The 12,558-nt window shown below is 42.2% G+C and overlaps 1 protein-coding gene across 1 annotated transcript in view; it reads left to right on the forward strand.

Moving 5' to 3' along the window:
- HECW1 (HECT, C2 and WW domain containing E3 ubiquitin protein ligase 1) overlaps nt 1-12,558 on the forward strand; it is a 169,866-nt gene that overhangs the window by 95,209 nt on the left and 62,099 nt on the right. The window contains 3 exon segments of the mRNA XM_032237319.1: nt 294-1,580; nt 1,583-1,663; nt 2,695-2,796. Coding sequence (XP_032093210.1) covers nt 294-1,580; nt 1,583-1,663; nt 2,695-2,796 — 1,470 coding nt within the window.

The following is a 12,558-nucleotide window of genomic DNA, read 5'->3' on the forward strand; positions in this document are numbered from 1 at the left end:
TTATTTGATAATCGATTCACTTGATCATGGATTCAGTTTTAAATAATGAAAATTAATATCTTGCTTAATATTTAAGCATTTGGTCTATATATGATATTCCAAATTATTTTATTTTATTTTAATAAATGCATTTAATTCACTTGTTACTAAAATATATGAGGTGCAGCTTAATTCTGAGCTGTAATTAACAGATATTTGTAGATATTTATTTAGGTTTTTTGAAGCGCAAGGCTATATTATTTATACCCAATTTTACTTATATGTCATATTTCTTTTCTTTTTGCTTCTAGCAGATGATGAAGAGGTCTCTATTGCTGCAGACCATGAATCAATTGAACTTCAAGAAAGCCCCATTAATACCTCAGCATGCAACAGTATAGAGACCTCAGAAAGTGCAGCTTCAGAAAAGCTAAATAAACGTCCACTACTATGCATCAGTGTGGGCAACTCCGGAGCTGAAGAACCTACCTTGAGCTGCTCCTTCAAAGAAGAGTTAGCACGATATAGAGAGAATGATGTTGTACCAGAAGACACAGTTAATCTCTCGGAATCTATCCCAGTGGAAATAACGCCTTCCCCAAGTGCTGTGGATTTCAGTGAACAACTACATTTGCTGGCGTGCACTCCTCCAGAGTCTGAAGTTAGAGAAAACAACAAAGTTAATTCTGTTACTCAGGGAGATAGTGACATCTTTATCAGCATAGAAGCCTTATCTATTGGTGAGGTGAGTGGGGATGTACAAGCTACCAAGGATTTAGAGAAGAATCAGAATGATGAAGGGGCTTCAGCCCAAGAGGACCAAGATGAGAATGATGATGAAAAGGAGAGCAGGCTACAACTAAGGATCATGGTGAAAAGGAAAAGCAGGCCTTGTTCCTTGCCTGTGTCAGAACTTGAAACAGTGATTGCATCTGCTTGTGGGGAGCCTGAGACTCCTCGTACACACTACATAAGAATACACAATCTCTTGCACAGTTTGCCTTCTGCCCAGTTGAGTAGTGATGATGGAGAAGGGGAGGAGGAACAACAAGGCAGTGTAATAGAGAATGACGAGGAACTGACAGTGAAGGAAGTATCTGAGAAAGATTTAGTTAGTGAGACTGAAACAGTGTTGGCTGAACCGCCTCAGGAAAACTTAGTAGAAGAGAACTTTGTCCGGGGAACTGTTCCGTGCAGCACGTCCATTGAACACCTTGCTGATTTAAATGAACAAACATTGGATAATGAAGGGCCAAGAACTGAAAGTGGCAGTGAACTGAGCCCTAGACCAAATGGTGACCCTGAGTATGAAGTGTGTGACACATCCTGTTATAGCACTTCTTGTTATAGCACTTCCTGCTACAGTACCTCCTGTTACAGCACTTCCTGTTACAGCACTTCTGGCCATGAGAGTGCCAACCGATTCTCAAGCCATACTAGGTTTCTCTTCCATTGACAGTGCAAAGATTTCTGGAGCACGGTTTTTTCTTCACAGGATGATGAAGAGGAGGAAAATAGTGCTTTTGAATCAGTGCCAGACTCAGGCCAAAGCCCTGAGTTGGACAGGGAACAGCTGGATAGCTCTGCCCATTGGCCTGAGGAATTGGTAGTTCCCGAACAAATCTACAGGGAACTGCAGAAAATATAGAGTCTCCAGTAGCAGGCCCAAGCATCAGAAGAGAAGGTTAGATTTGAAGGAGGAGGAGGACTTTGAATATCATAACTTAGGCAGAAATAATAAAGATCATATCATATCATGTTGGATAGCTATTTGTCTGAAACGGTATAGGGTTCCTGCTTAAGCAGGGGGTTGGACTAGAAGATCTTCCAACTCTGCTATTGTATTGTATATAGAGGAATTTCTATTTAATGTACGATATCAGATTTAAAGACCCACTTTTAAATGCAGGTGTGGGTATTGAATTTTCTTTTTTTATTGTGCTTTCATGATAATTTACATAGGAAATGAACTATCAAATGTATGTGTGTAAAAGTGAGAAATATATGGTTGCCACTTTGCAGTCCATGTTCTAAGCATTTATTATTGAGTATCAGGTGCTTCAGGTCACAAGATTTCTGTCTTATTTCTAAACATTTTTCTTCAGCTCCATGAGTCTTTGTCTACTTTTTTCTGTTAATGAATAATACACCTCAGGTGATAAAGGACGAATTTAACCCTGGATTATAGAAGAAAATAATACCCCCAGATTCAGAAATTTTCAAGTACAGATTGGCTGATTAGAATCACTAAGCTCTCCAATTTTCTCTTTATTTCCTTTATACTTGAATATATGTTTTTGTATGATATGTTCAAACATCACAGATATGCTGTATCCTCCTTTATTATGCTGGTGCCCTCCATGTGAAGCCACATAACACTCAGTAGTAGAGTCACTAGTGATGCTGGCTGGAATTCTAACTTAGAAAAGTTAGTGCCAATTGAGGAAGATTACATTATATCCCCACCTGGTATTTAAATTGTTATGGTTTACATGTGGGGATTTCACCCATCGATCCTCCAAAGATCTTTCTTTTTGCTTTTATATTTCAGTACCCATCTGCTATATAAATATTTCTAGATTATTAGTACACCAAACTTTTTTCAACCCTTCATCATTTCCAAACCTTCATATCAATATGTGTATCACAATGCATCTGCAATCAATGTGTGGCAACTTTGAGTGAATATGCACTTCTGCATTTTCTTATCCATAGGTGATTGCCCTTTGCTCCATAATTCTCAGCCAATCAACCAGCTTCCTTCACTGAGACCTGATCACCATCAGTACCCAACTGTTGATGAGCCTCTTCCACCAAGTAAGATTATATTTATATTATTTGATTTAACTCCTCTAAAAGGTAATATCAGTATCGCCTGTACTTACATATTAAGCTCGCAAGAGTTAGGTTGCTAAGATATAACCTGCCACCAACTGTCTTTTGTTTTTTCTTTTATGCCAGAATACTTTTTTTTAAACTAGGATTTTTGCTGCGTTTGTTTTCCTTGATTCTATGCTGTTTTCATAATTACAGTTTATGATTTCTTCTCTTGTCATTTGTGTATTGGTGTATTTTTTAAGAATATTGTTTTGAACAATAACAAAGTACCGATAATTATTAGAGGAAATTATTATCGGACACGATATTGTTTTTTAAAAGGCAGTTCTAAAACACAGAAATAAAGACTGAAACATTGGGTTTGATTGAATGTACATTTTCCTGCTTTGAGAAAGTAGAATGACATGAGACTCAACTGTAAGTGAAAAATTACTTCTGCTTTCCCTTTAAGTCCATTTTATCTTATCAGTTCATGCTTTATAAATTTAGGTATGCATCAGCTGTATGAATTTTTCCCCAGGTTCATACTGCATTTAAATCCAATTCATTCAGAAAGCACAGGAAGGCATCCTGATAGAATGTGACTATGATGAGTTAAATCTTCAGTTGCTTTTCAAAGATGAAGAGGACAACTATTTGAAGAGAATGCATTCTATACTGAGGATCCCACGAGATCCAAATTACCTCTTCATTTGAAGTTTGCCTGTATGATCTTCAGACAGCAAGCAGCATATGAATTGGATGGTTTAGACATTGAACCATCCATATTTCTTGTATGTTTTAATCCTTCTGCAAAATATGTATGCAAAATGAGGTAAAGTAAAATCAATACTTTTAGTTAAAAATTTCCTAAAGTGTCCTGTATTAATAAATGTTGCCCACTAGAGGGCATGTTCTGATATATAATACTTCACATCATTACTTTTAAGATTGAATAATGACCTTTATAAATAATTCAGAGTCTTGTTATTAACCAACCTAATCATTGGATTTGATTCTGTTCTTGTTAATTTAATAAAAACCAAAAGAAATCTATAGTCATGCCACCATTTAATGCTCAGAAATTTCCACAACTAAGGCCAAAGATATATAAACATGGCAACATCACCTAATAGACAAAAATGTCTTTCCTTTTAAATCTTACCAAGCGTTTGCAATCAGAGCAAATTTACTAACTGTTATTGTTTAAGAATAACATTATTTATTTACATATTATATCTATTTTTATTATTTTTCCAAATAATTCAACATATCCACACACCGTCCTCCTCCTATGAGATGGTTTGGGTTGAGAGAAAGTGACTGGCTCAGCTGGCTTTCAATCTAAAGCGGATTTGAACTCATTGTCTCCTACTTTCTAACCTGATGCCTTAACCACTAGACCAAACTGGCACTCAGTATATGTTATTGTTATTTAACAATTTCACATGTATTGAATTATTGCAAAATCTGGGATCCATGACTCCTGTGGGAATGAAATTTATTTGGCAAATTGAGGTTGATGCGTGTGGTGCTCAGTGCTGTGAGGCAGTCACATAACCCCTCCAAGGTTCAAAAGATCAGTCCCAGTGTAGTCCTGCAAAGGCCAGGTAAACCGCTCCCAGCATTGGTCACCACAGAGTAGTCAGCCATGGTCATGCCAGCAGGAAATCAGAAGTTGTTCCCGCTCATACTGGGGTTTCTTGTTTTGTTTTTTGTCCTTGATCATTTGTTCTCTGGTTAGGTAAGGAAGTATTTCTGAAATAATGACCCATGCGACATGGATTGTCTAGGGTTGTTTATTAACAAGAAATAAAGAACTAATTAATTAGTTTCCATTATTACACCACCTTATTTCTGTGTTCCTTGTTTCTGAATATAGTTTTTTTTTCTTTAGTGGTTTATGCCTGTGAAAGCTTGCTGCACAAATTGTATTTTTTTTTCTTAATTTGATTTAAAATTATATTGGAATGATAATGTTCGGTAGAATGATTTTTTAAATTCAGTTTTACATCTGCAATTTGAGCTCAATATTTAATATCTTATGTTTTGAAACGTGCTTCATAGCAATAAGTAGACTACACTTAAGCTGAGAGAACATTTATTTAAATTTGATGTATATCTGAGGTAATAAAGAAAGAACTATTTGTGTTAAGCTTTATCTAACATAATGTTTCTGAAACTTGGCACTTTAAGACATGTGGGCTTCACATTCCCAAATTCTGGGACTTGAAGTCCATATGTCTTAAAAGTTGCCAAGTTTCAGAAACACTGATTTAACTGATACCTAGATATTAAATAATCATTAACATGGAGTCAGGCCCTCCTGAAAATTATAAGGAACTGTTATTTAAGAGAATACCACAAGCCAGATAATATTCAGATATTTCGGACAGAAGCATAAGAATGAATTATTAGCTAAATACATGGCCCAATGTTTTCTGTGATTAAACAAGCTAATATAATTGCTATTAGCATTATTAATGACTGTGATCTAGGAATGCTTACAAGGAAGTACAATCTATTGAACATAATGGTCCTTGCTTCAAAGTACAGAGAGATTTCAAGAGTATAGCTAAATATCTGTAATCCTGTCATAAATTTGCTTATTGAGAGCCATGTTTCTCTTATGTCTCAGGAATTTTGAGTAAAGACCTATTCAGGAATATTCAAAACTGAGTGGCCTGAAATACCCATACTTTCCTGATCTACATCCCTTTAAAGATGAGTTATTGCAATTATCCAAAAGCCAGCATTGATAAAGGGGGCAGAAAAGCCTGCATACATACAGCTTTATTTATGCATTTATTTAAAATATATTATTTCTATAGTCACCCAATTCTAGAGCCCTTTGGTTAAAAATATAGAAATAGAAATACATAGAACATGAAACACAGCTGTACAGGATAATTCAGATCAAACCAAAACATACCATATTTAATTAATAGTCATTTCAGAATGGGCTTATCCAAGGCATAGAGAGAAACCAGGTTTTCTAGTAGAACCGAGGGAGGGGTCACGCCTGATTGGTCCAGAGACTGAGGGAATTTTCTTATAATGCTCCACTATTCCCTGTGGTTTCCCAGTTCCTCTCAGTCTTTTGTCCGAGCACTGGTTTTGGTTCCTTAGAGGAAAAATTTACTATTGATATTCTGCTGTTTTAATTTGGTTAATTAGCTTCCTGAACAAATTCTAAAACTTATATTGAGTTGCAGCCCTCAGAGACCGGGTCGTCTATCTTGTCTTCAAGATATAAGGTTGCTTCGGCAATCCCTCCTCTCTCAGGGGCCCAGGAGCTCCACCTTGGCAGCTTCCAGGGAGCGGTTGCAAGTCCCCAAGCAAGTAGGACGATGCTAAGTCGAGCCGTGTGCTTTTAAATGAGCCGCAGCTAGATTAAGCGTGCCGTGGCTTTAAACAGCGAGCCGCGGCTGTGGTTTATTTCAAAGCGCTGGCCTTCCTAGCGAACCGCAGCAACTTAAAAGATGAGCCGCAGCCGATCAGCAAGCAGCGGCTATTAAGAGTCAGCCGCGGCTTGAAAAGTAGCCACGGCATTTAAACAGAGAACCGCGACTCCTGAAGGCTCGAGAGGGGTGAAGAAGGATCCGGTGGCCATTTTGTCTGCGCATGTGGAAGCGGCCATTTTCCAGAGAATTGGGCCTGCATCACAGCCACTGATCAAGGCTGGCAGGTAGCACTGACCTATTTAACGGCCACTTCTGCTTCCTTACAGCCTTGACACCGACAGGCATCCTACTGGGCCAAATTCCTTAGTGGCATGTGAGGTGCGATGGTGGATTCTATGGAAGATCAAGTCCAAAGGGATGTAAGGAGGAGAGGATGGACAGGCCCAGAACCAGGGCTGCTGACTCCAAGCCCTCGGCTGCATAGCGTCCCTCTTGAGCCATGGTCAGAGATGAACAAAGAAGGCAGCGAGCACTAGAAAAGCACATTGCCAGGATGGAAAGACAGGCCCAACCCATCAGGCCCAGTCCACCCAACAGACCGATAGATCCAGATCCCCAGTCAGATCTGGCTCCCACCTTTCTGTTTTTCCTCCCAGGGGTTTCAGTCCCTCTTCCCCTTCTCTTTCCCCTGCTAGGGCACTCAGGCAAGCTAGACAGGAGATTTCACCATCCTCACCTGTTTCTCCGAGGTCAGTCAGGGAAGATGGGGAGGACCCATTGGAAGGGTCATCTCGTGATCTCTTTCCGCCTGCAAGTCTTGGTCCCCAGGCTTCCCCACTGGGGCCATCAGAGGATGACCTGCATGAATTGGAACTCCTTCCCGAGAGTATCAAGAACCTCATCTCCTTGGCCATTACCAAGGGCATAACCACAGGCCTCTCCCAACGGGCGTGTGTCCCTCCTACAAGAGTAGGCCTTGTATTGATCACCAGACTAGACATTCTACTTCTGCTTCTCGTAAGCAGGACAACATCAGACCTCCATCCCCTTCGGTAGTCAGTGAAAACTCCATTCTCCATTCTGGGGGAGAAGACTCAACACGACATGGGGTTTTCAGAGGATAAGGACTTTGTTCCTCCCGATCCTCCGGCCTTCTCTGGTCTTTTCTCTCCACCTATATTCAACACCTTCCTGCACAAGGCAAAAAAGACCACCAAAATTGGGACAGGAGACCCTAGGGTGTCTCAGCCTAGGGACCCTTATTTGGCCATGTTTGCCAACATGGCTGCCAACAAGGAAGAGGTTCCTCCCCCCCCCCTTTGGTTAAGAACCAATGGGCCTGCCCTTCCACCTTTCCCAACCCTGGGAGTAATGATCGCCGCTTCTACAACATGGAGCAGGCCTCTCCCAGGTCCTGCAACTTCCGGCCGTAGACAACCCGATAGCTGCTCTGGTTTCTTCTTCTTCCGTAGTCTCAGGAAATACGGCAGAGAAGTTAAAACCAGAGGATAAGTGCGCAGAATTTACGTTACATGAGAATTTCAATGCTTCCACATGGGCAATTAAATCTGTTGCATTGGCCTCATACTTCAATTGTTCTGCTGTTATGTGGTTGCGCCAGTTGCAGGAATGCATTTCTGTCCAGGACGAGCATCTCCAGCAAGATATCACCAAAATTATTGCTGCCACTCAATTTTCTGCTGATGCCACTCTGGATTCAGTTAAATTTGTATCCCGGGCTCTTGCAACCTCGGTGACTTCCAGGCGGCTTCTTTGGCTGCGCAGTTGGCAAATGGACAATAAGGCAAAATGGAATGCAGCTCCATTTTTCTGGCACTAATCTCTTTGGGGAATCCCTAGACCCGATCCTTATAGAGAATAAGGATGCGAAGAAGATCCTACCCTCTAATGCAAAGAAACAGGACACCCGTCCAACTTCCTTTCCCAGGCCCCCCTATAGGGCACCCGAGTCTGATTATCAACACAGGTATGCCCCCTATAGGACTGACAGACAACCTCATCATCCTTTTTACCAAGATGGGGTAGATTCCAAGGAGGGGGAAGTTGTCCCTTCCACAGGGGGAAATGACTCCAACCCAAGTCTTCCCATAGACGGCCGCTTGGAATTGGTCATGGATCAGTGGGACTGGATAACCTCGGATGCATGGGTCAGGTCCACCGTCAGGAATGGCCTCCGTCTGGAGTTTTTCTCCCCTCCCGTGACTTTCTTCAAGACCTTTCCCTGGTCCCAGGATCTGGCCCGTCATCGGCTGATGAATCTGGCCATTCAACGTCTGCTGGACATACAGCGATAGAACCGGTTCCGAGGGCGGAACATGGGTTGGGCCATCACTCCAACCTATTCGTGGTCCTGAAGAACTCGGGGGGGGGGAGCGATCCTGGACCTGAAGCAACTCAACGCCTACCTGGTTAGAAGTGCTTCAAGATGGCCTCGCCCAGGTCCATCCTACGGGGATCAGGCGAGAGGATTATCTGGCGTCTGTAGACTTAACAGAAGCCTACCTTCACATCCCAATCCTGCCAACCTATCGCAGATTTCTCTTTTTTTCCACAATGGGCGACACTTTCAATAAAGGGCCCTTCCCTTCGGCCTAGCCTCACCCTGCACACCTTCACCAAGGTCCTGTCAGCACTGGCAGCTCACCTGTGAGCATCCCCAGTGAGACTTCATTGCTACCTAGATGACATACTTGTTCAGGCCCAGTCTCACTCACAAGCTGTTCATGACCTGAATCACACCATCCAGACATTACAGGCCCTGGGGTTTCCCGTCAACTTTCCCAAAAGCCACCTTCTGCCCGTAACAAGTTTCCTCCATCTCGGAGCAATAATAGACTCGGTTGCGGGACTGGTCCAACTTTCCACCGAACGTCTCACCAATCTCCAGCTGCTTGCACGTCACGTCAGCGCAAGACTGTCAGTTTCTATCCTGACCTTGGCCTGCTTGTTGAGCAAGATGGTGTCATGTATAGGGATAGTCCCCAAGGCTCGCCTTCATGCCCGACCATTGCAGTGGGCTCTCATTCCATATCAACGTCAGCGACTGAGCAACTCCTTACAGGTCATTCCCCTGTCTCTGAGATTTCATCTATCTCTGAGGTGGTGGCTATCTCTGGCTCTCTGACAAGGGTCGACAATTTGGGAGGCAGATCATGTCACAATAACTACAGACGCAAGTTTATACGGCTAGGGGGCCCTAATGAACTCCAAGCTGGTGCAAGGTCATTGGACAATCTCAGACCTGCACCACAATATCAACTGGTTGGAGCTGAAAGCAGCTCACATGGCCCTCCTTCACTTCCGGGACTCAATTGTCAATCATCATGTGCTCTCCTCCTGACAGACAATGTAGCCGCAAAAGCACACATAAACCGTCAGGGGCGCACCCACTCCAAGAGTCTCTGGCTGAAGGCGCTGAAGCTTGGCTCCTTGGCAGAGAAGCACCTGGCATCAATAATGTTAGAACACATCTCGGGCACGGCCAACCACCAGGCCAATTGGCTAAGCCATGCAACAGTCGACCACAGCGAATGGCAACTCCACCCGACTTATTTCAAGCAATTTGTCATTGATTCAGCACCCCACTGGTGGACTGACTTGCCAGCCCAGCAAACGCTCAACTTCCAAGATTATTCTCCGCTTCCCGACCTGGAACGCAGAAGAGACAGATGCGCTCAAGAGCAGTTGGCCACCCGGCCTGCTCTATGCCTTCCCACCCTCTAATCCCGGGGACCCTGAGAAAGTTAGTGGTAGAGACCACGTCATTCTGCTGGCTCCATATTGGCCCAGGCGTCTCTGGTTTGCGGACCTTGTCCAACTGTCCATCTCTCCCCTGTGGAGGATCCTCAGGAGGAGATTGCCCTGTGCCAGGGGGTCCTGATACACCCAGAGCCTCAGTGGCTCCACTTGACCGCCTAGCACTTGAGCGGAGCCTCCTGAGGGAAGCAAACCTGTCTGCCTGAGTTATTGTTACCATTGAGGCCTCCAGATGCCAGTCCACCACACAAATTTACAATTCGACATGGGCAACCTTCGTCAAATGGTTTGTTGCCTTCAAAATCAGTCCGACCAAGGCTTCGGTCGCCCAGGTTCTTGAATTCTTGCAGAAAAGGCTGGAGGGGGGCCTCTCCCAAAACACTCTACAGTGCCAAGTAGCGGCCCTATCCTCAGTCCTTGCCGGGGACGGTCATTCCTCTCTCTTGCAGCTTCCTCTGGTTAAGAGGTTTTTGTTTTTTTTTTTTTTTTTTTTTTTTGAGTTTATACATTTTATTTATTTCATTTTCATTTTCATTTTATACAATCACTTATATACTGTGCGTAAAAAAAAAGAGAAAAAAAACCAACATGACACTTCCCCATACACCCTCTCTCCCCCTCCAACTTTCATTTCACCCCTCCAGCATTCCCTCTTCTACTTCCCTTCCCCCTCAGACATCTCCCCCTCCCTCCATCTCACCCTCCTTACATTCCCTCTCACTCCCTCTTTACTTCCCCTCCTCTTTCCCTCTTCTCCTCGCTTTGGTGTATCCATACATTTCAGTTTTTTTTTTTTTTTTTTTTAAATAAAGGAGAAAAAGAAAAAAAAAAAAGAAAAACGAGCCGCAGTATACAAGTGAATTCTTATTGTTCTAAGAATTGAAACTGTAATTCCACCCTCCCCCTTCCCCCTATAATCCCCCTCCCTAACCCCCTTACGGCTTCGCAGGTCCCATACCCGGCATAATTCTTTAACAAGCATTTGAGTATAATAAGGCCAGCTAACTTTAAAATTAAAAAAATAAAATAAAAGTAAAGCCAAAGAAAGAAAAAAAAAAAAAAAGAGAATAGTAAAAAATACAAAATAAAAAAAACACACACACACAAAAAGAAAGGAGAAACAAGAAGGGTCAATAAACCCACTACGTTAACACAGCTTCCCATTATCTGTAAATCTTAAACAATGTTGCTCATTCCAAATTTCGGTTATTTTACTACTTGCAGGGTTTCAAACTGTATTAGAGCCAGGTAAGTTGATCAATTAGGATTCCCCAACTAAAAGTCTCATTGCTTTGTCTATCTATTCAGACCTTTAATTTATCTCTTTTTTATCCGAATATCCAAACCTTTCTATAAAACCATTAAACTCAAGTACTTCTTTCATTTTTCATTTCCAACACCTCCCTTTCTATCCTTACCCACCTCCACATGTAAATTTTTTTACCTTCCACCCTGCCTTTATCCATCCACATATATTTTATCCGCATCCATTGCTCCTCCCATATTTACTCCACTTTCCTGAAGACTCTCCGACCAATCTTTCTTGACCTTATATTGAAATAGCAACTCAAACAAACATCAGCTTGCATTCTAGCCCCAGGTAGTCTAATTAAGCTTTTGCTACCCTTCCCTCTCCCACGCGCCTCCCAACTCCGTTCGTCCCAGACCACAACTCAAAAAGATCGCAATCTCCGCTCTCCTCGCCTAGGAAAATAATTCATGCGCAATTTGAGTTAGAGTTCAGACAAATCTTATATACAATATGTGTCCACAATCAGCAACGCTTCTTTCAGTCTCCATGTCTCATCGATATACAACTTTTCCATTTTATCCCAGACGGAAATCATAAAGCTTTAAGAACATCGCTAAGTCTTTATTCTTTAGTCTTCTGCCCTTCCGGAAGAGGAAAGCAACACCCTCCGCCTTGTAGCCACGTGTCTCGCTGTTTGTCTTTCCTTCTCCTTGTCTCTCTCCAGGTCCGGATGAATCAGGAAGTCCCGCCTTCAGGGTCTCGTAGTAAAATTCTCGGGCTTCACAGACAGAATTAATGCGGTGTTTTGGTTGCCAAATGTAACTGTAATACCAGCTGGGACTTCCCATTTGTATGGAATCTGAGAATTTCTGAGTTCTTCGGTTAAGAAAGCGTACTCTCTCCTTGTTCTTAATATTTGAGATGGTATCTCTTTAAAAACAATCAAGTCCTGTCTATCAATTCTCAACCTCTTGCTGTAAAGCCTCTGTATTATCTCATTTCTGGATTCCCTTGTGGTAAAGTATATAATTATGTCCTCGGAAGCTGTCGCTGTTTTGCTACCCACGAATTCTGGCGGTAATTCTTTGAATCTGCCAATCAAAGTTAAATCCCGGACTTCCCACCAAGCGGCTGAAAGCCTCAAAGAAGATCTGTTTCAAATTCTCCTGTTGGTTTTCACGCAATCCTCTAACTCTTATGGCAAAGGCAGTCTTATTATAATTTATCATGACAAGTTGTTTTTGAGCATTTTCAATTTCCTGTTGTAACGTTTGAATTTTGGATATCAAATTAAGATTAGTTTCTTCCAAAAGTTCCAATTTGTCCTCC

The sequence above is a fragment of the Thamnophis elegans genome, chromosome Z (assembly GCF_009769535.1).
Source record: "Thamnophis elegans isolate rThaEle1 chromosome Z, rThaEle1.pri, whole genome shotgun sequence".
Classification (NCBI taxonomy): domain Eukaryota; kingdom Metazoa; phylum Chordata; class Lepidosauria; order Squamata; family Colubridae; genus Thamnophis; species Thamnophis elegans.